The sequence below is a fragment of the Schistocerca piceifrons genome, chromosome 4 (genome assembly GCF_021461385.2).
Source record: "Schistocerca piceifrons isolate TAMUIC-IGC-003096 chromosome 4, iqSchPice1.1, whole genome shotgun sequence".
NCBI classification, from domain to species: domain Eukaryota; kingdom Metazoa; phylum Arthropoda; class Insecta; order Orthoptera; family Acrididae; genus Schistocerca; species Schistocerca piceifrons.
Genome location: NC_060141.1, coordinates 366,179,464 through 366,205,497, shown reverse-complemented (window position 1 = coordinate 366,205,497; position 26,034 = coordinate 366,179,464). Strand labels below are relative to the sequence as shown.

The following is a 26,034-nucleotide window of genomic DNA, read 5'->3' as shown; positions in this document are numbered from 1 at the left end:
CAACCACAAATCTCAACCCACGTTAGCCGGCCGGGGTGGCCGAGCGGTTCTAGGCGCTACAGTGGTAACCGCGCGACCGCTACAATCGCAGGTTCGAATCCTGCCTCGGGCATGGATGTGTGTGATGTCCTTAGGTTAGTTAGGTTTAAGTAGTTCTAAGTTCTAGGGGACTGATGGCCTTAGCAGTTAAGTCCCATAGTGCTCAGAGCCATTTGAACAATTTTTTTCTTTCTTTTTCTTTTTTTTTCAACCCACGTTACCACGGTGTACATACACTTAGCAACACTTCAGAACTGTTCATATTAAATTTTCTTAGAACTTTTACAGACAATGTATCATTAATTGATATATAATTATAACAAATCGCGTCTAGAGTGATAATCATCATTACGCCTTTGCCTTAAAACGGTGTACTGTCATAAAACGGACGCTATAATACGGAAACAACCGAAATATGATGAACCCAATACGGCGTCTCAATAGCAGGCAGCGACGAAAGTCACGTGACCGCTGTTCGGTTTCAGTCGAATGCCATATGCGCTTCCGATTATCTAATCCTTGGAGAACGTTTCTATTGTTGTTTACAAAGACTTTTTGACTATGTTGAAAAAGTGTGTCGCGTATCTGTGTCATTCTGGAATACAATTCAGCATTCAATAAAAGTTACTTTGCCTACCACTCTTCAGTGATGAGTTCCGCTTCGAAGTGAGCCCCGATGACCAGCGGTGACGTGTCTGGAGACACTCCGGACAGGGGTTGATGCCAACCTGACAGTCGCCCGCCATACAGCCCGATATCCATTTCCTTTCATAGCAGAATCCCTTTGTCATTCGCGGCACCCTTACAGCACAGCGGTACATCTACGATATACCACACCCCGTTTTGTTGCTCTTCATGACAAGCCGCCCTGGGCTTACATTTCAGCAAGAAATTGCCCGCCCGCACACGTCGAGAGTCTTCAGTGCTTGCCTTCGTACTTGTGAACCCTACCCTTTCCAGCCAAATCACCAGATACCTCTCCAGCTGAGAACGTTTGGAGTATTATGGACAGGGTCCTCCAACCAGTTCGAGATTTTGACAATCTAATGCGCCAGTTATCCAGAATATAAAATGAAAACCCTCAGGAGGACATCCAACAACTCTGTCAAGCAATGTCAAGCCGAATAACTGCTTGCATAAGGGCCTGAGGTGGACCAACGCGTTACAGACTCGCTCAATTTGTGGCACTGAAATTGTAAACATTTTCTTGTCTCTACATACTCTCCAGATCTACTGATTTCCGTTCGATTCGGATAATTCCTTCGTGATGCGTTGCTTGCTTATCTTAATGAGTATTTTCAGCTTCTGGGACCTAGTTACACATCAGTAAATTTTAAAAAAGTACATTGTTGATAAAGTAAAAAATCTACTAACGAAACTTATATTCCTTTCAATTTTATTTTCTGACAGTCATAAAGCATCCCCTCCCTTCCAGCCACCCCTGTGGTAGTGCAGGGTATTCAGTATGCGTTGGTAGTGTTAGGGCTAAGGTTAAGTAGTGGACGTGTGATGGTACTGTGTCAACGTTGTGTCACAAACCGCAACGGAACAGCATCTATACACGTGTTTAAGACATTCTGCAAAATGTTGCTAAAATCCTCGTTTCGATACCTCGAACCTTCGCAAAATAAAAGGGGTGCAAGTCTTTACGTTAATCGCGCTGTGTGTTACGTCCTGGCGCTAACGGGAGTTCGGCTGTGTGTCACTTTCTGTACCGTTGATTTCTGTGTAGAAAAACAGCGTGACTTGGAATGTTCTATTCCACGTTGCAAAGCGCATGAATACTCTCGGGATTTCATTTTTTTTATGTTTTTATTATTCGTACTTGTTTCAAAAAGGTTTTAACTGACGCCGACAGTGAGGTAATTACATTCTAAGAAAAACAGAACGACGCACCGCGAAGGAATTATCCGAATTGAACGGTAATCGGTAAATGTGATGTACATGTGCGGACAAATTTCAGAGAAAAATTGGACGATTTATTCAAGATGAAAAGCTTTAGAAACTGAGTAAATCAATAAAGCGTTGGTCCACCTATGGCCCTTATGTAAGCAGTTAATTGGCTTGACATTGCTTGAACATGTTCTGTACAACTGGCGCATTAGATCGTGAAAATCCCGAGCTGGTTGGAGGGCCCTTCCCATAATGCTCCAAATATTCTCAACTGGGGAGAGATCCGGCGACCTTTATGGCCAAGGTAGGATTTGTCAAACATGAAGAAAAGCAGTAGAAACTCTCGCCATGTGTGTGTGTGTGGGGGGCGGTCATTATCTTGCTGAAATGTAACGCTAGGATGACTTGTCATGAAGGGCAAAGAAAAGGGGCTAGAATATTGTTGACGTACTGCTGTGCTGTAAGGGTGCCAACGATGATTATCAAAGGAGTCCTGTTATGAAAAGAAATGGCACCCCAGCCCAGCCGGCCTGGAGTGGCCGAGCGGTTCTAGACCCTACAGTCTGGAAGCGCGCGGCCGCTACAGTCGCATATTCGAATCCTGTCTCGGGCATGGATGTGTGTGATGTCATTAGGTTAGTTAGGTTTATGTAGTTCTAAGCTCTAGGGGACTGATGACCTCAGAATTAAAGTCCCATAGTGCTCAGAGCCATTTGAACCATTTTTTGAACCCCAGCCCATCACTCCTGGATGTCGGTCCATATGGCGGCTGACAGTCAGGCTGGAATCTCACCGTTGTCTGGAACGTCTCCAGATGCGTCTTCACTGATCATCTGGGCTGAGCTCAAAGCGGAACTCATCGCTAAAGACATTCTTCTCGTCAGTGAGATTCCGTGGTTTTAATATCAACGAAGGTGGTTGTCGCCATGCCTATTAATTCTGACCAGTGAGGCCTTCGGTGTCTTTTGTAGTCGATGGTGTGCTAAGAGCGCGGAACTCGTCACTAATGTACAAATATTGCATCATAGACTGTCTCTTATTTGGAATATGGATCCACTTTGCTGCATCAGGACGGAGCAGAATAGAGCGATTTGTACAGACTTTTGTAAAATATTATCCTAAGTTAATATCTTCGAGTGCACAGACAAGCCTTCTAAAGTTATTTCAGTGTTTGGTTGAACAGATGTGTACCATAGCCTTTTTCTGTTATGAGACTTACAAAAGTCCCACCAGCGTGATGTTGATCTGCATGACTCCATGAGTGTGACTGTATCGTGAGCTATAGTTCCAGATATATTACATATTCTAAAATCGAAATGTGTATAAATTGATTAACATCACGACATAATGTTATATGCCTGTATGTAAAGCTTTTTGTACTTCCACTCACCGTTTTAACACTGTGTAATGTACTCATTTAATTAAATAATCAAAATAATTGCTTCGGCGGAAAGTAAAAAGTTGAAAATAAACACTAATGGTAAAATCCTGCTTATAAGAGTATGCTGCAGTATTCGCCTCTTAGAAGTACTCCCACAGTGTTGCAAACACGGTCTTCCAAAGTTTTCCACTCCAGGAGTGCAAATCTTGGCCAGGCCTGATCTAGCGGATAATATAAATCGCAGTCTTACTCTTTTCGCAAATGACGCCATTAGTTATGACTTATTTGCGAAGAAATCTTGAATTGTAAAAACTAATACTTTAAATTTTTTCAATTATTTTTAATGTGACATTTGTATATTTGAGAATCTTGATTTAAATAATACGTGCTAGGTTTATCATTATTACTGGACAGTTTCTTCAAGAGATGATGTTTATTTTTTGTAGTAAAAATATTTGTTCTTTCTTATGATCAAAAAACTGATGACTCCGTTTTTCACAATATTGTGGCTTGTCAGTGGATAGCAAGCAACTAAAAATCTGAATAAATAATGCGATAAGAATTACATTGTGTCTAGGAAGGTACTGACAACGTTGAAGTTTGGTACAAAGACTGGAGTATCCCTTAATTTTCTCACTATGCTAATGAAGACTAATGGAAGCTGTAGCACTGACGTACACACTACTGAGTCAAAAGATTGCGAACACTGCCCACTGCGAGACTGAATGCTGTCTGGTTCGGTTGCGGGCACGTGATACGGTAAGTACTACACGCGCAAACTCAGTTGATACTCGACGCAGTGCTGGTTGGAGCAACAGTAAAGGCATTTCCCATTTACAGTCGTTCCCATCAGCAACGGCGCCGTGTGTCAACTTCTCAAGAGCCAAAGAAACTGGTAAATCTGCTCAATATTGTGTAGGGCCCCCGCGAGCACGCAGAAGCGCCGCAACTCGACGTAGCATGGACTCGACTACTGTCTGAAGTAGTGCTGGAGGAAATTGACACCATGAATCCTGCAGGGCTGTCCATAAATGCGTAAGAGTACGAGGGGTGGAGATCTCTTCTGAACAGCAAGTTGCAAGGCATCCCAGATATGCTCAATAATGTTCATGTCTGGGGAGTTTGGTGGGCAGCGGAAGTGTTTAAACTCAGAAGAGTGTTCCTGGAGCCACTCTGTAGCAATTCTGGACTTGTGGGGTGTCACATTGACCTGTTGGAATTGCCCAAGTCCGTCGGAATGCACAATGGACATGAATGGATGCAGGTGATCAGACAGGATGCCCACGTACATGTCACATGTCAGAATCGTAGACGTATCAGGGATCTCATACCACTCTAACTGCACTCGCGACACATCATTACAGAACCTTCAACCAGCTTAAACAGTCTCCTGCTGATATGCAGGGTCCATGGATTCATGAGGTTGTCTCCATACCCGTACACGTCCATCCGCGCGATGAAATTTGAAACTAGACTCGTCCGACCAGGCAACATGTTTCCAGTGTCTACAGTCCAATGTCGGTGCTGACAGTCCCAGGCGAGGTGTAAAGCTTTGTGTCATGCATTCACCAAGGGTACACGAGTGGGCCTTCGGCTCCGAAAGTCCATATCGATGAGGTTTCGTTCAATGCTTTGCACACTGACACTTGTTGATGGCCAAGCATCGAAATCTGCAGCAATTTGCGGAAGGGTTGTACTTCTGTCACGTTTAACGATTCTCTTCAATCGTCGTTGGTCCCGTCCTTTTAGGATCTTTTTCCTGCCACAGTGATGTCGGAGATTTGATGTTTTACCGGATTCCTAATATTCATGGTACACTTGTGAATTGGTCGTACGAGAAAGTCCTCGCTTCATCACTACCTGGGAGATGCTGTGTCCCATTGCTCGTGCGCCGACTATAACACCACGTTCAAACTCACTTACATCTTGATAACCTGGCATTGTAACAGGAGTAGCCGATCTAACAACTGTGCCAGACATTTGTTATCTTATAGAGGCGTTGCCAACTGCAGCGCCGTATTCTGCCTGTTTAAATATCTCTGTATTTGAATATTCATGCCTATACCAGTTTCTTTGCCACTTCAGTGTAAGTACTACACGCGCAAGTTAAGTTGACACTCGGCGCAGTGGCTGGTTAGAGCAACCCATTTACAGCCGCTCTCATCAGCCAACGCGCCTTGTGTCAACTTGGTTCGCGCGTGTAGTTAAGTATACAGGGTGATCCACCTGCCCCTTCCTATGAGTTTCGTGCATCGCCTTCAAAAACTACACACGAGATTTTCATATTGGCTCTCTCGCTATGCGCAGACGATTAGCTCTACAGAAAAAATGAACAGGAAGTTGTCATAGGAAATTTAAGTTAAATTTTGTACTGGAATATGTTTCACTGGAGGGCACGATTTTCGAGTTATTCGAGAGAAAAGCGTCTGAAGGTCACTTTTGTACGTTTTCTGAAACAATTCGAAAACTGTGGCCTCTAGCGAAAAAGTATCCCAGTACAAAATTTACAGTATATTTACTACGAAAAGGTCCGGTTCATTTTTCTGTTCGAATAATAGTTTGTGTGTAGCGAGCGAGAGAACGTGAAAATCCTGCATGTGGTATTTAAGGCGTTGCGAGTAGGGACAGCTGAATCGCCTTTTATACGCATCGCAGAGATGAATGGAGAAGCATTGTAGCGACGATAGAGGCCCACATAGAAAATCCATTAATATACCGGTAAATGATTTTGACAAAGGCTAGATTGTTCCGGCCTGGCGCCTGAGAATGACCATTTCGGAAACGTTGAATCTGGTCATATGTTTGCTAGCTGCTGTTGTGAGCAGCTATGAAAAAGGTTAGAGGACAGTGAAACCAGGAGTAGGTGACAAGCCGTTGGATGTCCACACATCATCACAGAAGTTGGACTATGGAGGCTTGCCCACTCTCTAAAGGTAGATAGGCAGCGTGAGGCTACTTGTGGCGGAGTACAACGGTGGTGCATGCACAAGTGCTTCGGAGCACATCGTTCATTGAACATGGTCGAACGTGGGGCTCTGCAGCGGATGACCCATACGGATTCCCATGTCGATCCAACGATAATATCAGTTACGACTGCAGTGGGTACGAGATCATCGAGAATGGACTGTGGAGCAATGGAAACATGTCACATCGTTGAATACATCAGGTTCCTTGTAACACCAGGTCGATGGTCGTGCCCGGATATGCCGTCATCAAGGCGAACAGTTGCTCGAAACAAGCACCGAGTCACGGATGCCACCTGGTGGGGGTAGTGTAAGGATTATTCAAGTGAAAAGGTACGAAACATCGTAACAACCAGAGCAATTGAAATCTCCATATGCCACTTTGTGATAATGTAGTGAGACCTCCAGGAACGCGAAGGTAGTGAAGTCACCTCCGTTAGAAAATCCGAACTGTGCCCTCAGCCGGCAAGATGATGCTCACTGCCTTTTTTGACATCTGAGGTCCGATACTCGCCAATTTCCTCGAGCACGGAAAAACCATTAACAGTGACACATACTATGAGACACTCCATAGCCTACTAAAGTCCATCTGGCGCAAAAGGTCTGCGCTGCTGACGGATGTGACATTTCTGCTCCATGATAACATGCCTCCAAGGTCACACAAAGTGTAATGGCCAAGTTCAAGTGGGAGCAAATTGAGCATTTGCCCTACAGCCCAGACATGTCATGTCGCCCTGCGATTTCTACATGTTTGCTCAACTATACGAAAAGTCTGTGCAAAAATAAAAACTACTTACATGTTTGGGCTAAACCTTTTTTATTTTTTGACATAGACTCCTTTTAGACTTATACACTTGGTCCAACGCTGTTCTAATTTGTTGATCCCTTCCAAATAATAGGAATTGTCAAAGTCTGCAAAATAGCTATTAGTCGCTGCAATCACCTCCTCGTTTAAATAAAATCTTTGTCGCGCCAGCCATTTCTTCAAAATTGGGAACAAGTAGAAGTCCGAGGGAGCGAAGTCTGGAGAATATGGGGGATGTGAAAGGAGTTGGAATCGTATTTCCATTAATTTTGCGGCCACAACTGCTGAGGTGTGTGCTGGTGCACTGTCGTGGTGGAAAAGGACATTTTTGCGGTCCAATCGCCGGCGTTTTTCTTGCAACTCGGTTTTAGAACGGTCCAATAACGATGAATAATATTCACCTGTAATAGTTTTACCCTTTTCCAGATAGTCGATGAGGATTGTCCCTTGCGAATCCCAAAAGACAGCGGCCATAACCTTTCCGGCCGAAGAAATGGTCTTCGCCTTTTTTGGTTCAGATTCTCCCTTGTTAACCCATTGTTTAGATTGTTGTTTGGTCTCAGGAGTATTGTAATGTATTCATGTTTCATCCACTGTGACGAAAACGACGCTTAAAGTCCTGCGGATTCTTACTGAACAGCTGCAAACCATCCATGCAACACTTCACACGATTCCGTATTTGGTCGAGCGTGAGCAATCGCGGAGCCCATCTTGCGGATAGCCTTCTCACGTCCAAATGTTTATGCAAAATATTCGTTCATTCGAGATGCCCACAGCGCTAGCAATCTCACGCACCTTAACTCTTCTGTCATCCATCACCTTATTATTGATTTTATCAATGATTCCTGGAGTCGTAACCTCCACAGGGCGTCCAGAACGTCCAACATCACTTGTGCCCATATGTCCACTCCGAAAATTTTGAAACCACTTATAAACTGCTCTAATCGAAGGTGCAGAGTCACTGTAATGTTTATCAACCTTCTCTTTAGTCTCCTGAGGTGTTTTGACTTTCGTAAAGTAATGTTTAATCATCTCAGGAAATTCTTTTTCGTCCATTTTTTGACAATCACTCGACTTCCTTGATTCACACGAATGCCAAACAAAAATAAATAGACCAATGAGGCTGAAACTTGGTGTGCGTTCTTTCCAAAGATGCTACTAACTAAACATGACCTCGATACGCGCCGGTGGTACCATCTCTCGGACTTTGCACGGACTTTTCAAACGCCCCTCATAAAACATCTTCCAGGTGACACAAAGTGTAATGGCCAGGTTCAAGTGGGATCGACTTGAGCATCCATCCTGTAAGCAAGACATGTCGTCCTGTGACTTCTAAGTGTGTGGTCCGCGATAAAGAAACATCACAAAGGGAATGGCTTCTACTCGGTCGATGAACTGGAGGACACAGTGGAGGATTGAATCCTGTCACAGTCACAGGAAGTCTGGGGACAGGGAATTCTTCGGCTCGTGAAACAGTGGAATAGTTGTGCTCGTGCCTCTGGTCATTCCCTTTGAATAAAGACTTCAGTTATACCCACAGTGTCGTTTCGTACGTTTTCTTTTGAATGCCTCACATGTTATGCTATGGGGGACATTCACCTAGGCTTCCATGGGACCTGTGGTAGTCCTTGAAGGCACCAGTATTGCGGACCATCTGTCTTCCCCAGCAGCCGTGGCAGCTTACTTGAGGATAACTGTCCATGTCACATGGTCTGAGGAGCATGAGAGTGGACGTACGTTGATTCCTTGGCTACCAAGTTCGTCTTTTATGGACCTGATGGGGCACATCTGAGACCCTATCTGCTGCCAATTCCGCACCCACAAACCACGGATCCGTAAATTACGGGGATTGCGTGACCCGCGTGTAGTAATCTGGTGCCACTTACCTCCAGAAACCTAGCAAGGGCTTGTCGAATACATACTGTGGAGAATCGCTGCTGTACTGCGTTGCAAAATTGGATTGACACGTTATTAGAGTTGTGCCCTACTAAAAGTACAGTTCGGTCGTTTTGGTAAAATGCATAAATGACGTAGTAAATGGTAGGATAACGGGTGGTATCGATAGCTTCAGTAGGGATACGAACATAAATGAATGTTTGAGAGACAAGCTGGGAGCCGACGACTTCTCTTTACATTTTGTTTGTTTTGCCCGTAGTAAGCGCTGCATATCGTTCAGTGTTAAGTCTACTGTGTATTCTATATTCTTACGAAATATAAATGGCATTTTAGATGCAATAAAAATTAGTCTATAGCGCAACTTCTGAGTTTTTATGTGACCAAAGCAATTACTTTTGATGCAAGTACAGTTCACATGCAAAAACATAAAAAACATTAACAGTTGTTGTAATTTTGTGCTCAATAGAACGTTCTTCATCGTGATCAAAGGCAAGAGTTTCCTGTTGTTATTGATAAATGCGAAAGTTGTTTGTGAATAACACAATCATGTTTTATATAAGTTTGATGAAGTATTGAAGCGATGTTTGATATGTTTTTGTGTTGCGGTTTTTTATTTTACCTTTTTGTTAGGGATACAGTGTTTTTAGAGCTACATGATAAATCTTCATCCCTCTATTCCACGTTATGAATCAACAATTTTCGAATAAAATCTGAATTAAATTTTGACAATTTCAGTTTTCCTATAAATACTGTTTATTCCTAAGTAACAGACAGGAGGATAACTATGTAGAACAAAAATGTTCTATAGGTTACCAAGAACTTTATATATCCTCACTCAGTTTCTAGACGGAGTTGGGGAATCTGGTAAGACACTGATCGCTCATGTAAAGAAAGAGATCGTTATCAGCTAACACCCGATAGGTATGCAACACACGTAACCTGCAGGTAATGCTGGTACGACTGTACCCGACCAAAGCTACAAGGAAAACTACCGTAGCTTGCACTTACCTAGGATAGTTTACGGTAGTATTGTAACAGTCATAATGTTTAGTCTCATCAGTGCATTAAAATTCGTTTCTAAGCTGTTTTCATTTAATATAAAAGCTTTCATTGTAGCCGAGAAAAGGCTACGAGCTGTTCCTAGTAAGTTCAAAACGCAGTAAGCTTTGTTTGATTTCCCTACAGCCACTTCTGGTGAACACCGACAAAAAAGGAAGATTGAGTTTTATCATGCCTTGACACTGAGTTCAGTAGAGATAGATCAAAAGCTTGTGTTGGGGAAGGATGTATAAGGATATCGACCGTGTTGTCTTAAGTGATTTAGAGAAACAACGGGAAAAGTGAATGTAGATGAGCGTATGGGGATATGAGCCACTGTTCTTCCGGATGCAAGTCCCTCTTTTGTTGTATCCCGCACGATATTGTTATGAAGATGACGCGACATTTCTTTGCAGCAGGAATAATATCAGTAGCCTTAAAACCTGTTATATTGGAGATACAATCGTTCAAGCATCTATTTGGTTCCGACCAAATGGACTCATGCCGAATGAGAACGAAACTCAGCAGGTGGGCTTTACTTTATAATGTAAACTTCCCACCAATGTTCCTAATTGAGTTCAGTTCACGGGTATATATTTAAATGATAAATATTACCTTGAGGTCAGAGTGTAAAATATATTGGTGGTAAGTTGTCTAAAGTAATTTAACTCGTAAGGTGGCGTATGAATTGTGGACCCAAAATCTATGTCCTATTCTGCATTATTTCGTAGCATAGTATCATATGGTATTATTTTATGTGCATGGCATTTTAATACTGCAGACTAAAGCTGTTAGTGTACTTACTGTATCGTCATATAAATACTAAGTTTTAATTTAGCTATAAGGAACAAAACGCAGAGAAACTGCGCATTGCTATAACACAAGCAGCAATGATGCATTTATGTATCATACCATAGATTGTAAACAGTTAATAGTGTGACGTCATGGTACCCAAATTACTTCATGAACTATCATAAGCTGTACAAGTTCTTCTTAAGCAAGCAAATGCTGTCTGACATTTCTGTATTGTATTGTATTATTGAACTGGGAGCCTAGAAACGGCGGAGAGGCTTCGTCCCTGCCGTAGCCCTCGGTGGTTCACAACCCTCATAACAGGCCACAGCAGTCCACCCACCCCACTGCCTCCCCTCGGCCCCCAGTGGACCCCCCCCCTCCCCCGGGAACGTCTCACACCATACGAGTGTAACCCCAATGTTTGCGTGGTAGAGTAATTATCGTGTACGCGCACGTGGAGAAAGTGTTTGCGCGGCAATCGCCACCGGGCGGCTAACCGGACGGGCGTCTGATATTTTAGCTGTACACCCCTATAAAGAAATTTCTTGAAACTTCCGGGATGAATTAAAGGAATTTAATAATTATAATATGAAGTTTCAATGTCAATAACTGAGCTATTGCACTTTTTTGTTATTAATTGCATTGTATTATGCATTTGACGGTGTCTATTGCTGTAAGGTTCTAACGACAGTGAAATTATTATTCTTATTACCATCCTGTGTCTTACCACAGCACAACCTCGCCCGTTGTAAATGCCGAGAAGCCTCGTAAATAATTTCGATTCCTTCTCTTCTTCTTCTCCACTTGAATTAGTACTCCGTGTGCAATGAACGCGAAATTAACCAGACGGCAAAATGTGGTATTCATGTCAGTGTCTTACCATAGTGTTTAAAAGCTATTGTAAGGCAGAATATTGCAAAATTTTGGTTAGAAACTATGTTTTGATCGACATAAATGCGCCTTTATCTGTATGGTGAATTATATTTTTCCCCTACTTCTTTAGGGGATTTTCCGGTGGAACAGGCCAGCTTTGTGACTGATCTCAGATCGCGATGATGACGTGATGCTCGACTTTTGAACTAGCTAGTTCGAACCCCAACGTTTAAAATACTTTTCGTTAGCAGAATGAGGCCAGTGAAGAAAGGACAGATACCTGCATTCAGTTTCGGACGGCCTGGATTGAACAGCAAACCTCTTTGCAAGTATGTTATGCTGTGACAGCATAAAACACAATATTACAACTAACACGTACTCTTCTTCTGCGAATTGCTACACTTTATCCAGTACAATACTCGCAGCCCACTCGGAAATGGCGGAAAGGGTCAGATATGGAAGAACTACGAAAAGGGTCACATATGGAAGAACTAACTATTTTGATGACGGTAGCAACCAAATTGAACTCCTGCCGTACACCACATGAACGAATTTCCCCCACCCCACCTCACCCTCTATTGAACGTCTTCGTAATATTCACACGTATCACGTCAAATTCTGCACTTGAGTTAGCTGTAATCTTTGATTTGAAATGTAATGTAACTTTGCATTTGTTACTGTACCAAATTTGTACATGTACCACACTGCAGTTTGTTGACCAGTACTAAATTATTATTCTTTTTTTAGGTTGTAATTGCAATGCGAGATTTGTTTCAAGTTGTATTTGAACTGAAAAAGAAAGAGATCGAGTTAGCCAAGCAGCATATTGAGCAACACCAAATAAAGTTGGGAGGTGGGCTGTTTTCAGAAGGCTCATCCGGCACCAAGGTAAACCTTACACCCTGCAACTCTGTTATTGTCCAATGTGATTGTAAGGATTCTGGAAATGTAATTTGTTCTATGTTGCTTTCCTGTGTGATTTTAGAATGGAGCAAGCAGCTTGGAGCCAGGAGCAAGTAAGATGAGAACTATTCAGGAAGACTCAGCAGTAAAAGAGAATGGAACAGCTGCTTCATCTAAATCCGCTCAACAAACGTCCGAGGTTATAGCAGATCTTCTAGACCTGGAATTTGAACTAAACAGCATACAGCAAGGAATTCATCAAATGGAAAGAATAACGCCATCTGATCCATTTGGACCTTCGTCTATCAGAGAAGACCCTTTTGGAAGTGATCCATTTGGGGATTCGTTTGCCCCTGCAACGACAGCAGCACCAACTCCAAAGTCAAGCAAGCAGCCTATAGCTATTTTGCCACCACCTCCGTCAGCAAAGGAGCCTGTTCGTTCCCTAGCAGACCCATTCAACGTACCAGCAACATCTCGTGGTACTAGCAGGCGGTCGACCAATCGAGCAGCTACGAGTGAACAACTCCCCGCTCCTGCCCCAAGTACTGTGAAGCCAGTGCAAACTCAGGCGCCTACCGCACAGCCGGAGAAGCACTGGTTTGACCAAGAGACTGAGTCCCTTTTTGATGAAGGTGAATTGGTGACGCCACCGTTAACATCCTCTGTAAACACTGTGACCTTGCCACCAGTACAGCCACTTTCTGAGCAAGTAAGTTTTCTTTAGCAACATAGCAAATCTGCAGGCATTTGAAATATTCAGTTATTTAGCAGTACCTTATATGCCAATATACTTGCTTGATTCCAGGATGATAAGGAGTCCCGGAGGAGTCCTTCAGCGCAGAAAGCTGAGAAACCGTTTGATGTTTTCACTGAATTGGACCCACTTGGTACGGGCCGCAGTAAGCCGTATGTGGACAGAAAAGACTTTTTCCAGGAACTGAAGAATCCACCAAAGAAAGTTCTTAAGGACTTAGTCACAGAAATTCCTTCCGAAGCTACAGCCCCATTATTCCAGGCAACGTTTGAGAAAGGAAGTAATGCACTGACGCCAGGAGATGGTGATTTGCCGTGCTCCACAAGTACTGTGCTGTCGAGTGGTGACAAAACGACTGTCACATTTAGTCCACTGACTACCTCAGCTCTAACCACAATGTCAGCCAAAAAGTCGTTGGTGTTAGATGTTGACCCATTCGAAGACACTGATCCATTTGATAAGACTGATCCCTTTGCCGAAGACGATTTTCCTCAAAATAATTCGTTCCCATCGTTAGGCAGCAGTAGTGACCCTTTTGATACCGGTTTCGCTGATTTTACCATGTTCGCAAAGCCAAAGAAGAATGAAGTTTTTGCTGGCATTGCAGCACCTGTGCCAGCACAGGACGATGTGAAACCATCTACGCTTATGTCCTCGGCTGAAAGCACCACCCCTCAGACTTTCCACGGACCACTGAGAGTTTCATTGCCTCCCGAGAAAACAGATGTAGACACAGTTCTTACCACACAGTCTGTGACACTACCATCGTCATCTACAGCGCCTCCATCCGTACTGGAAAGTCCTGTAGATACACTTAGCAAATCAAAGAGTAAAACTTCACGGCTTAGTAAACAAACCACATTGTCTACAATGGTGAAACTACCAAGCCCGAAGTCAACGCCACGATCCTCGTCACGCCTTGTAAAGCAGATCACTGTGGACGCGTGCACAACCAGTAGCACAACACAATCAGTGCGTCTGAGTCCTACGCCTCCGATGCCTCCGACACCATCAAAATCGGATAGAAAATCACCAGTAAGCCAGGGCATCTTGGAAGGTGTTACGCTACGCAATCGGTGTGCCGTGACCCCTTCTCCTCCAGTGGTCGCCAGTTTCCCAGATTCTGGAGACGGTGACAGTACCTCGAGGCTGTCGGGATCCAGTGCTGAGCTAGCAGAGATAGCCCCTGAACCGCCACCGAGGCCTGCAGCTAGCATTGCGGCCATCAAACCACCTCCACTTCCTCCAAAGCGGCAGCAGATTAGCTGTATGATGAAACCACCTCCTAGACCTCCACACGCTGATGAACCACCTCACTATGACTATATAGAAAATTACGAAACGTCGACATCACCCACTCCTCATGAAATCGACGTGTTACAAAGTCCACCTCTCCCAGTTCCAGCAAGAAGGCCAAAATTTCCGGAAGTTGACTTTGTACCTCAGAGACCAAGGAGGCAACAACCTCCCCAACCTCTCACTGCAAAATCTTCTATAGGCAGTGACGACTACTTAACACCTACACCTTTTCCGTTACTACCTCCACCTCAGAAGAAAAGTCCTAGCACAGACAGCGGCAAGTTCCATCACCTCCCCAAGGCTCGTTCGCCAGTTATGACGACAATTGATTCCATCCTTATGTCAACATCGAGTGCAACAACCACATCAGCGAGTGATGACCGAAAGAAAAAGCCGAGTACTTCACTAAATATTACTTTAAGTCAGCTCACAAAAACGGGATTGCAAGATTTAGCAGCAGCGTTAGGTGTTTCTCCCGGGCATTTATCCAACATGACACTCCAGGAACTTACTAACTGCCTCTCCAAGCTTTCGACAGAAGCTCAAGGCCCCGAAAATGGCGGCGAGGAAACAAAGACAGAGACAGATGCAATTAAGAGAGACAAATATGCCACACTGAGAGAGTCGGTGGACGATGAACCAGAGTTTAAGGCAGACTTTGAAACTAATTTTGAACCAACAGACTCATCGGACAAACTAGAGGATGTTTTCCAGGAGGCACCATTTGATAAATATGCTGTATTCCGAGAATTGATTGAAGAAGCTAAAGATGATAGGCGGACTAAAGGAAGCACAGATTCTGTAGATGCTGAACCCAAACAACGAGTAGTAGTCTCCGAAAGTTCCGCAGAAGAGATGAAGGCAAGAAAGGAGGCTGAGGATAAATATGCTGCACTTAGGGAGATTTCTCTAGATGAAGGTGCTGGTGAAAAAGAGGATGGCGACACGTCAAGTGAGAAAGACGACAGTATTGCAGAAGGTATCAAACCAGAGGAAGAGGATGATTTGTTAACGTTATCAAGACAGCAGAGTGAAAGCACTGAATCGCCCACTGTTGAAGCGGTGACGCTTCGTGAACCTCAGTCGATCATTGAAACAACTATATTAGAGGAAGACGCAACTGCTTTAGAAGATGATGCTGGAGCTAGTGCTGAAGAAATAAAGCACACATCACCACTTTCCGCAGAAATAAGCCCTGTCACAAAGAATGCTGACGAGCAAGAGGCAGTAGAATCAGCAGATGGTAATAATGGATCGTCAGTATCTGAAAAAGAAGACGCCACCAACGATATTGGCTCTCCCGATAAGGATGATGACAGAGCTGAAGGTGTGTCCAGTGCTGAGGGTTGGGCAAAATTTGACTCAATTGTACCAGAAAAGACTTCACCTGATACGCAGAGAGAGGAAGTATCTTCACCATGGTCATCTGATGGGAAAGAAACAGGGAGAATGCCTCCAGCTGGTTACCAGGATCATTTGGAAAGAGAACAAGAAATGGAAAGAAGAAGAAGAATGAGAGCACGAGGTCAGTGGCGTGATGATGATGAAGAAGAAGAAGGCTGGGAAGACAGGAGGGCAGATGGTATGCCATGGCAAGAAAGGCCTTGGAGAGAAAATGGTTGGAGTGATGGAGAGCCATATTATGATGATGGTATTCACCGTAAAGAAAGAATGTACCATGAAGAAAGGACAGCAAGGAGAAGACGACCTGCTCCATGGAAAAGTGGTCAGAGAAGTTCAAGGGATCCATCCCCTTGGGAACAGGATGATAAAGACAATGAAGACCACGGATGGGTTACTGTGAATAAGAGGTGGCGTGACAGATCTGTTGATGAAGATGAAGAAGAGGAAGAAGAAGAATATGAAATATCTAGAAAACCTCGATCCAAACAGTATGCTGCACCAAGAGACGATGAGCGGTGGAGGAGATATGAACACAGAGAAATGAATGGGTTAGAGTATGAAGAAGGCAGGAAAAGACGTCCATCCCCTTGGAGAGGAGAAGGTGAAAGTCGAAGCAGTTGGGAATCAGTGTCATGGGATGAAGAAGAACGATTTTCACAACGCGAATATTGTGATAGACGAAGTAAAGCAGAACGTGAAGAAGCATACTGGCGCAGAAGAGAACTTGAACATGATGGAAGACCATATCCTTGGAGCAGGAAGTGTGTTCCCCCTGATGAAGATTACATGCGACCAGAGCAAACCCTTAGGTGGAAAGGTGAAAGATATCATAGATATTCGAGGGATCGTTCTCGGGAACTACCATGGGAGGATGATTACAGTGAACAAGGGGATGAAGAATCGCCCAGGTACTTGGGAAGGAAACAGAATTGGCCAAAACGGCCTAGTAGTGCAACAGAATCACGCTGGACTCCAGAAAAAGGACCCGCCAGCGATTATGTGCCAAGAATTGGAGAAAAACAACAGCATTCTCTCCCAAGTGCAGCACGCTCAGATAGGCCAGACAGTATTGAGAAAATGGGAAGCTACACTATGGCCGAACGAAGACATCGTGAAAAAGTAGGTAGGCGACCGAGGAGTCGGGAAGGATATTTTAATTCTGATCAGGAATATGATTATTGGCCACAGCAAGAAAGGCCCCGCAGGCAAGACAAAGAAATAGGTTACGATCAGAGATCACAGACACTCCATACGAGGAGACCTCAGCGATACAAAAAAAGCAGTGAATATAGCTACAGTCAGAAGTCACCATTCGATGATGATTTCACAATGCAACCATTTGAAGTAGGTATAGATATTAACAAAAGCCAAGGTGCAGAATCAGATGCATCAGATTCTGCAAAACAAAGATCTCCTGCACTCTCAAGTCACAGTCTCCCTGTAACAGCTGGTTCTTCTGTTGAAACTTTCGCAAAGGGTAAGGAAAGCCATACTAGTGATCCTAATTCCCGGCCAAAGGAAATAGGCCTGAGTAGTCCTCCAGAACCCTATCAGTCTTCACTTGGTGAAGACACAAATAGAGTTAGAACTCCAAGGAGCTCAACTCACAGAAAATCTCCATTTGAAGATGACTTTACTCCTACTGAAATACGGGGCATCAGGCTTGCATCAAGTGTATCAAGTGATATAAGTGACCACAGGAAGTCACCTTATGAGGACACCAAACCGTGTAGTAGAGGCCCAAGTGTGGTAGATGAACCTGCTTGTGCTAGTGTTCTCGACCAGAAAAATGGTAAACTAAGTGATGATGTTTTTCTTCCTGCAGGCACCTCAGAAACAGGAAAAACGCACAGTGAACATGCTTTTGCTGATTTTGAAAGCATGCCCTTTGGTGACAGTGAATTCATCCCTTCACCAAAAACTCTTTCTGAAAGCAAATATAGTGATAAGAAAGCACCTGGAACAGTGTGGAGTGGTGAAGACTCTAATAAACATGATAAATTTCATCCAGGAATGAAACTTCGTATGTCAAACCTTATGAGAGCAGATTCATCAACAAGTTTGAAAAAGTCGGAATCAATAAATATTTTTGTACGTGAAAGTGATCCATTTGATGACGACTTCTTCTGCAGTGATACAGCTTCGACAATACCCCGTCCACGCTCTGAGAACACTGGTCGGGCAGAAGATAAATCTGGTGCTAGTAATCAGACTGAAGTCTTCAACTGGACTAAAGCCTTTGACTCCTTCAACTTTGAAGAAGAGAAGTGAGGTATGTAAGGAAGGAAGATACATAAAATTTAGATTGCTCGTCATAGTGTATAGTCGTGAATTTCCTTTTGCAAAAAAGTAAGCACTGACAGACATCTTGTTCTTACTGTTACTGGGTGTATTAACTTATTCTTATTGTCAGATAAGCACAAATAATAATTCTCTAATGAAAATTAGAAGAAGAGGTGAGTACAGCTGTTCGAAGATTATTGAATAATCTATAGAACAGGCACTCATGTGACCAAATTATTCAAACATTAAATAATGAAATAACTCCACTTGGTATTTTTTGTGGCCTGTACAAGGCACTTGACTAGGTACATCACTACATGTTAGAAAAACAGGTTTAACAGACTTAATTGCTTGGCTACTATAAGACTTGCACAATACTTGATGTAAAGAGTGCACATTTTGCCAAATGTAGCCAAAGGACTGTTTTATGAGTGAGAAGGTATTACTTTTGAGAGAACCCCAGTGCTGTCAATAAACCAGTTAAACATGAGTGTTAGGGCCAGTTTAAGGAGTTTTGGGGCCTCCTGCAAAGTCTGTGTTTGGGGCCAGCACTCTTTTTCTGGAATGTAGTTTCCTTTACATTTTGCACAGTTTTCATGATTATATGTGGTTGTTATGAATGTGTGTGTGTGTGTGTGTGTGTGTGTGTGTGTGTGTGTGTGTGTGTATTTTAATCTTTGTACAAACCGTATCATATTAGCTTACCTGTGACTTCGCCCGTATGAAGTCACAGGTACCCTAAGACTTGTTGATAAAAAAACATTCAGTTATTTTTTATATGGAATGCAGTGTGTTAACCTCAAGTTGTATGAATACTGGATAGTATAGATTTCACAATATCTCTGTTAATCTTTTTCAAAATGTAAACAGATAGTTCTCTGCCCCAGTTAGGGCACGAGTTGGCCTTGCCATGTAAATGCAAGCACTTAGGCATTAAAATATCTACAAAAATACCCAATATATATACACTAAAACAAGAAAAATATGCACCACAGATATACTAATAATCCCTTACAATGAACAAACTTGCACCTAAAACCAACTCCAATGAACAAACTTGCACTTAAAACCAACTCCAAATAGAACTGGAAAAAGAGGAATCAAAAACTTTATTAGGTATTTCTGACATTACAATCATACTGAATCATTTCTGGACTTATTTTGCTTGTGTCAGTTATAGTAAACTACTAAATGTTTTTCCAAATCTTTCAGAAAGGCCATCGTCACATCTGTCAAAATAGTTTTCACTAGTGGAAAAATCCCGTGTGTGTCACCCTATAGTACAAAGTAGAATTTAATTGTTGCAATGTTACTTGTAAAATAATTCTCAAAAAGTACATCCAGAGTAATAATGCCTGGTATAATGTTTTTCTTTAACTCACAAATTTAACAGCAAGCAAGTATATGGTGGTTTTGAAACATACTAAAAATTACTTACAGTATTTCAGATAAATTGAGGAACTCACAGATTACTACAGATACTGCAGTAGCTGTAATGACTGAGCGTTTCATTATAATTTTTTCTTTTTAAGAAGCAATAGTGGCTGGTTCAAAACTAGGTCTCCAGATTGCATGAAAGGTTGATCTGTTCTTACATTCAAGACAAGCAGCCAGTGAGAGCTGTTGTAGAAATAAACTGTATTTATATGCATTCCTACCTTTTTGGAACCTTTATCACTGGTGACCACAGCTTAGTAATAGTTCATAATAGCTGCGAGTGAAGCCTGGCTGAACTTTTACATGCACCACTCCAACCATGCAAAATTAGGTATATAATTTAATATGTTATGTCTAATGATAAGTAAAATGGAAAAAAAGCCTACTAAGTTCTAAAAACATTATTTTAAAAATTGCGCACCTGAATCTTCACTTTTCTTGCTTTTTGAGTAGCGAAGACGACTGCTTTCTCCATGTTGAGCGACCACGCAATGTCTTACCATGCTATTACAGCAAGACCTTTTAGCTGCTTGTTGCTCTTGAAGATCTGAGATAGTTTTTAATTATCTTTAAGCTGGAAAAGCTACATTGTGCAGGAGCTACAGACACGGGTATGCACAAATATATTCTTAACACAATTGTTACATTTAGGGAAAGTCTTGCAAGTTCATTTCAAAGATGCACTAAAATACTACTAAACATGTTTCCACAGTTTGTGGAAATACAGGGGACACTACTTCCAATTCATTTGCAAGGTCCTGCAAATTTGTGCCTCCTGAATACATTTTAGGGTCTCTCAAAGCTTCTGCAAGATTCCTAAATTGTCTGTTGAGATCGTGTTTCTTTGTTGCCAAGTTCTTAATGTTACAAATAACACTGAACACATCACAGCAGCCACAGAGCTGCTGAAACCTTCCTTCAAGGCCATAGTAGTGGCGTCTGCCACAACACAGAAGAAGTTTACCCTTAAGCAGTTCTCTTCCTCTTCAAATGGGATCATGCTTACTTTCTTAAGAAAACTGCCTTTTAATAGTTGTAGATCTAGATTCTGTTAAAGATGCAACCAATTCCTCCACTTTTCTCTTAGCCTTTTCAAACCCGTCAGTTCTATATTCTTCAGTAACACTAGTCAAACAATGGAAAATCCAGGATGGAATGTAACAATGTGGCTTCAGGTTTCAGTTGCACGAGACTGCAGTTGTGTGTTATAGTTGTGTGTGTGTGTGTGTGTGTGTGTGTGTGTGTGTGTGTGTGCACATGCATATGTGTTTGTCTATTGTTGAAGAAGGCCTTAAATGGCCAAAAGCTATAATTGTGAGAATCTTTTTGTTGTGCCTATCTGTGACTGAGCATCTCCGCTATATGGTCAGTAACACTAACTGTTGATTTTATAATTTTACTCTAGTGTCTAACTACATTCCTTCTTGCTGAACTGCTTTACTGATTCTGTTGACATGGCAAAGGATATTATGTCTATCACAGCACACAAAGAAAACTTAAATTTTGAGGTTTCTTTCAAGAAAATAGATACTTCACTGAAACACAATGGATCATTTTTGCATTTGTTCTTTAAGTCTGTTAATGCAAGTCTTCTGTTATTAAGCTCAGATCTTACAACCTCAACACTTTCAATCCTATCTTCCCATCTTGCCCATCCTGCATCATACAGAGAGTTCAGACTCAGATTTAGATTCATGAGTGCTTTCCAGCACTTCACAGAGGCAGAAAATAATGTGAACAATGCAAAACCACACCAAAACAATGTAGCACAATTACAGATGATTTAACTGTTTTGTTAACAACCAAGTTCAAGCTATGAGCACAGCAAGGGATATAATGAGCTCTTGGAGTTTTTTTGATGGTACAAGGTTGAGTATCACTCTTCTACTCTTCTTCCTTGCCCTTCTTGTTGCTCCTGTTGTCATAAGATTGTCCCCTACCATCTGCAACCAGTATGTCAAGTTATGTAGTATCTGAAATAACAATTTCTAATTTCAGTTGGTTTGGAAAACACATCTACCACTCTTAAAACCATACTTAATTGTTACTTGTGACTTGAATATGGTGTCTTTCATGATAGATACTCTCATCAGAAATTATGGTAATGATTTAATTTTGTATGACCTTATATCTAAAAACAAAGATGCTGTAACTTACCAAACGAAAGCATTGGCATGTTGATTGAGACAAAAAACACAAACACACACACAAATTCCAAGCTTTCAAAACCCACGGTTGCTTCATCAGGAAAGAGGGAAGGAGAGGGAAAGACGAAAGGATGTGGGTTTTAAGGGAGAGGGTAAGGAGTCATTCCAATCCCGGGAGCAGAAAGACAAAAGGACAAGTATACACTCGCACACACACACACACATATCCATCCGCACATATACCCCCTAAGGTAAGTCTTTCCGCTCCCGGGATTGGAATGACTCCTTTACCCTCTCCCTTAAAACCCACATCCTTTCGTCTTTCCCTCCCCTTCCCTCTTTCCTGATGAAGCAACCGTGGGTTGCAAAAGCTTGAAATTTTTGTGTGTGTTTGTGTTTTTTGTCTCTATAAACATGCCAACGCTTTTGCTTGGTAAGTTACAGCATCTTTGTTTTTAGATATATTTTTCCCACTATTTTTCCCTCTATTATATTTGTATTACCTTACTTACATAAGTAACCAATGTTCCAATTAGGCCATACAGTTAATATGATTATTTGATGAAGAATTGAACTTGGCCATTAATTTTACTTTCTCTAAATAGTTTCCGTTACCTGAATTTCCCAACATTTCAGTGTCACCTCTTAACAGAAGATTTCTTTCAGCAAGGAAGCATACTATGAAAAATACACTTAAAGAAACCAATTTCCACCTCTTTTCTTCCTGATCAATTTGATCTTGAATTGTCAGGAAATTAATTTTTAGTTTTTAATTCTCTGTGAAAGCTCTTTCCCCTTGCACATTTCAGTAATATGGTTGTGGGATAGTTCATGGCTAGACAGAACTTTTGACAACCTTTGCCAGTCTCTTAAACCATTTCGTCTGATAGTGCCAGCACTTGAATTGAATAACTTGCAACAAAAGCAATACCCAGCATCTTTTGTTCGAAAATATACTAGCCATGTTTGTTTAACTTTTTCATCATTTGAAAGATGATGAAAGCAACAAAAAACAGTAACACACTTACTTGTCTTGCTATTCACAGGAAATGTGACCTTTTTTCACTAATGTCTTGTGGACCTTCCTTGATTGCACTTATTCTTAGATTATCATTTATACTATCTGGCCAGACTCCAGGATAACTAACATCATGAACATCTTGAAAGCTGTAACTTTCCTTAGATGATTTTCTTTTGTCTTGGAGATCTCAGCTTGCTTCAATTTCTTCCACAGTAACATTGTTATTTGCTATTTCCACAGTTTCATCAGCCACTAATTCTTGCTTGCATGAACATGCAATTCTTCAGTATCATCAACTGATGAAGCTTAAGTAACACTACACTCTTTCACATCACATACTACATCCATTTAAACACTGTCAGTTTGGTTTAAAAATTTATTTAATGAGCTTTTTTTGCCGCAATTGCTCTTTAGGATGTCACACCTACGTTTTCTTTTTTTTGACACTAGCAAGTATTTATGATCCATTCTATGTTGTAGCATAAAACAAATCACAGACTCCGATAGCATCAGACACAGGCCACAGACTTCATTCATACTTCACACTTGATTTAATTGCTGAACCAAGATACCAGAAACCTTTACTCAAACATGCCCACCAATGGATTAGCAGTGGAAATTCCAAACAGCTTGCTTTCCTACACTGCACACTTTGTCTAGCAGGCAAGGCATATTAAGTGTCAGCATCATCAAATGCTTCTGGTATTTCTGCACAGGCCAGCTACTGACTGGGTCAGATGTGGAAATCCCTATTTTTGTCAGTTCACTGGCCAAACGACTGCCACAGTATTCATCATAGCTGTCCACTTTAATAAAAAATAGAATCGAAAATGAAGGTGCTTTCAAGAGTGGGACTGCCTTGAATGGAGCCTGTTAACATTCTAAATTTGAAGATATATATATATATATATATATATATATATATATAAAAATACAAAGATGAGGTGACTTACCGAACAAAAACGCTGGCAGGTCGATAGACACACAAACAAACACAAACATACACACAAAATTCAAGCTTTCGCAACAAATTGTTGCCTCATCAGGAAAGAGGGAAGGAGAGGGGAAGATGAAAGGAAGTTCCTTTCGTCTTCCCCTCTCCTTCCCTCTTTCCTGATGAGGCAACAATTTGTTGCGAAAGCTTGAATTTTGTGTGTATGTTTGTGTTTGTTTGTGTGTCTATCGACCTGCCAGCGTTTTTGTTCGGTAAGTCACCTCATCTTTGTATTTATATATAATTTTTCCCACGTGGAATGTTTCCTTCCATTATATATATATATATATATATATAAAAAAATCAAAGATGAGGTGACTTACCGAACGAAAGCGCTGGCAGGTCAATAGACACACAAACATACACACAAAATTCAAGCTTTCGCAACAAACTGTTGCCTCATCAGGAAAGAGGGAAGGAGAGGGGAAGACGAAAGGAAGTGGGTTTTAAGGGAGAGGGTAAGGAGTCATTCCAATCCCGGGAGCGGAAAGACTTACCTTAGGGGGAAAAAAGGACAGGTATACACTCGCACACACGCACATATCCATACCTATTTTATATATATATATATATATATAAAATAGGTAATGATACTTTACTAAGTAAGAACAAATATTTACAGCCTCATGGTGGGGCATCCCAAGCTCTGGGCTCCCCATGATTGTAGTGATTGCAATAGCCTTAAACTGGCCCTGTGTGTGATTTGTGTTACATATGACCAGCCATGACATGACAGAATGATTAAAGCAACAAGACAGTGCTATCACCTTGATTAAATGAAGAAATTATTTTGTTAAGTTGTCATTTGTGTAAGATTTACTCTTACAAATACAGGGTAATTCTGTGTTGATGTTAGACAAACTTCAGGGATGATGGAGAAGGGTAAATGCATCAGTTTGAGGTAAGGGATCGTAGTGTGGAAATGATACAAGTCAAAATGTTACAAACGTCTCATATTTCTGTCAATGAAATACACACACCGGCAATGTTGTTGATAATATTATAGGGCAGGCAACTTTCAGAGGTGGTATTAAAGATGAAAACAAGAAAAAAGTGTGGTAAACATGGGCTCTAAAATGGTTATCTTAAGAGCTGTTAGCACTTATTCAGTAGTTGAGGTACACTATGTGATCAAAAGTATCCAGACACCTGGCTGAAAATGACTTACAAGTTCGTGGTACCCTCCATCAGTAATGCTGATTCAATATGGTGTTTGCCCACCCTTAGCCTTGATGACAGCTTAAACTCTTGCAGGCAAACATTCAATCAGGTACTGTAAGATTTCTTGGTGAATGACAGCCCATTCTTCATGGAATGCTGCACTGAGGACAGGTATCGATGTTGGTGAGGCCTGGCTCGGAGTCAGCATTCCAAAACATCCCAAAGGTGTTCTGTAGGATTATGGTCAGGACTCTGTGTGGGCCAGTCCATTACAGGGATGTTATTGTCATGTAACCACTCAGCCACAGGCCATGCATTATGAACAGGTGCTCTACCGTATTGAAAGATGCAGTCACCATCCCCGAATTGATTTTCAACAGTGGGAAGCAAGAAGGTGCTTAAGACATCAATGTAGGCCTGTGCTGTGATAGTGCCATGCAAAACAACAAGGGGTGCAAGCTCCCTCCATGAAAAACACGACCAGACCATAACACCACTTCCTCCAAATTTTACTGTTGGCACTACACACATTGGCAGATGACGTTCACCGGGCATTCACCATACCCACACCCTGTCATCGGATTGCCACATTGTGTATCATGATTCATCACTCCACACAATGTTTTTTCCACTGTTTAATCGTCCAATGTTTATGCTCCTTACACAAAGTGAGGAGTCGTTTGGCATTTACTGGCATGATGTATGGCTTATGAGCAGCTGCTCAACCATGAAATCAAAGTTTTCTCACCTCTCACCTAATTGTCATAGTACTTGCAGTGGATCCTGATGCAGTCTGCAATTCCTGTGTGATGGTCTGGATAGATGTCTGTGTACTACACATTATGACGCTCTTCAACTGCCGAAGGTCTCTGTCAGTCAACAGACCAGGTCCGCCTGTAGGCTTTTGTGCTGTACGTATCCCTTCACATTTCCACTTCACTATCA

At 42.0% G+C, this 26,034-nt stretch overlaps 1 protein-coding gene across 1 annotated transcript in view; it reads left to right on the top strand.

Annotated features, from left to right (window-relative positions):
- LOC124794801 (protein disabled) overlaps positions 1–26,034 on the top strand; it is an 89,951-nt gene that overhangs the window by 49,400 nt on the left and 14,517 nt on the right. The window contains exons 4-6 of the mRNA XM_047258458.1: positions 12,431–12,571; positions 12,669–13,298; positions 13,395–18,318. Of these exons, the coding sequence (XP_047114414.1) occupies positions 12,431–12,571; positions 12,669–13,298; positions 13,395–18,317 (5,694 nt within the window). The 3' untranslated portion in view covers position 18,318. The remainder of the gene's footprint in view (positions 1–12,430; positions 12,572–12,668; positions 13,299–13,394; positions 18,319–26,034) is intronic.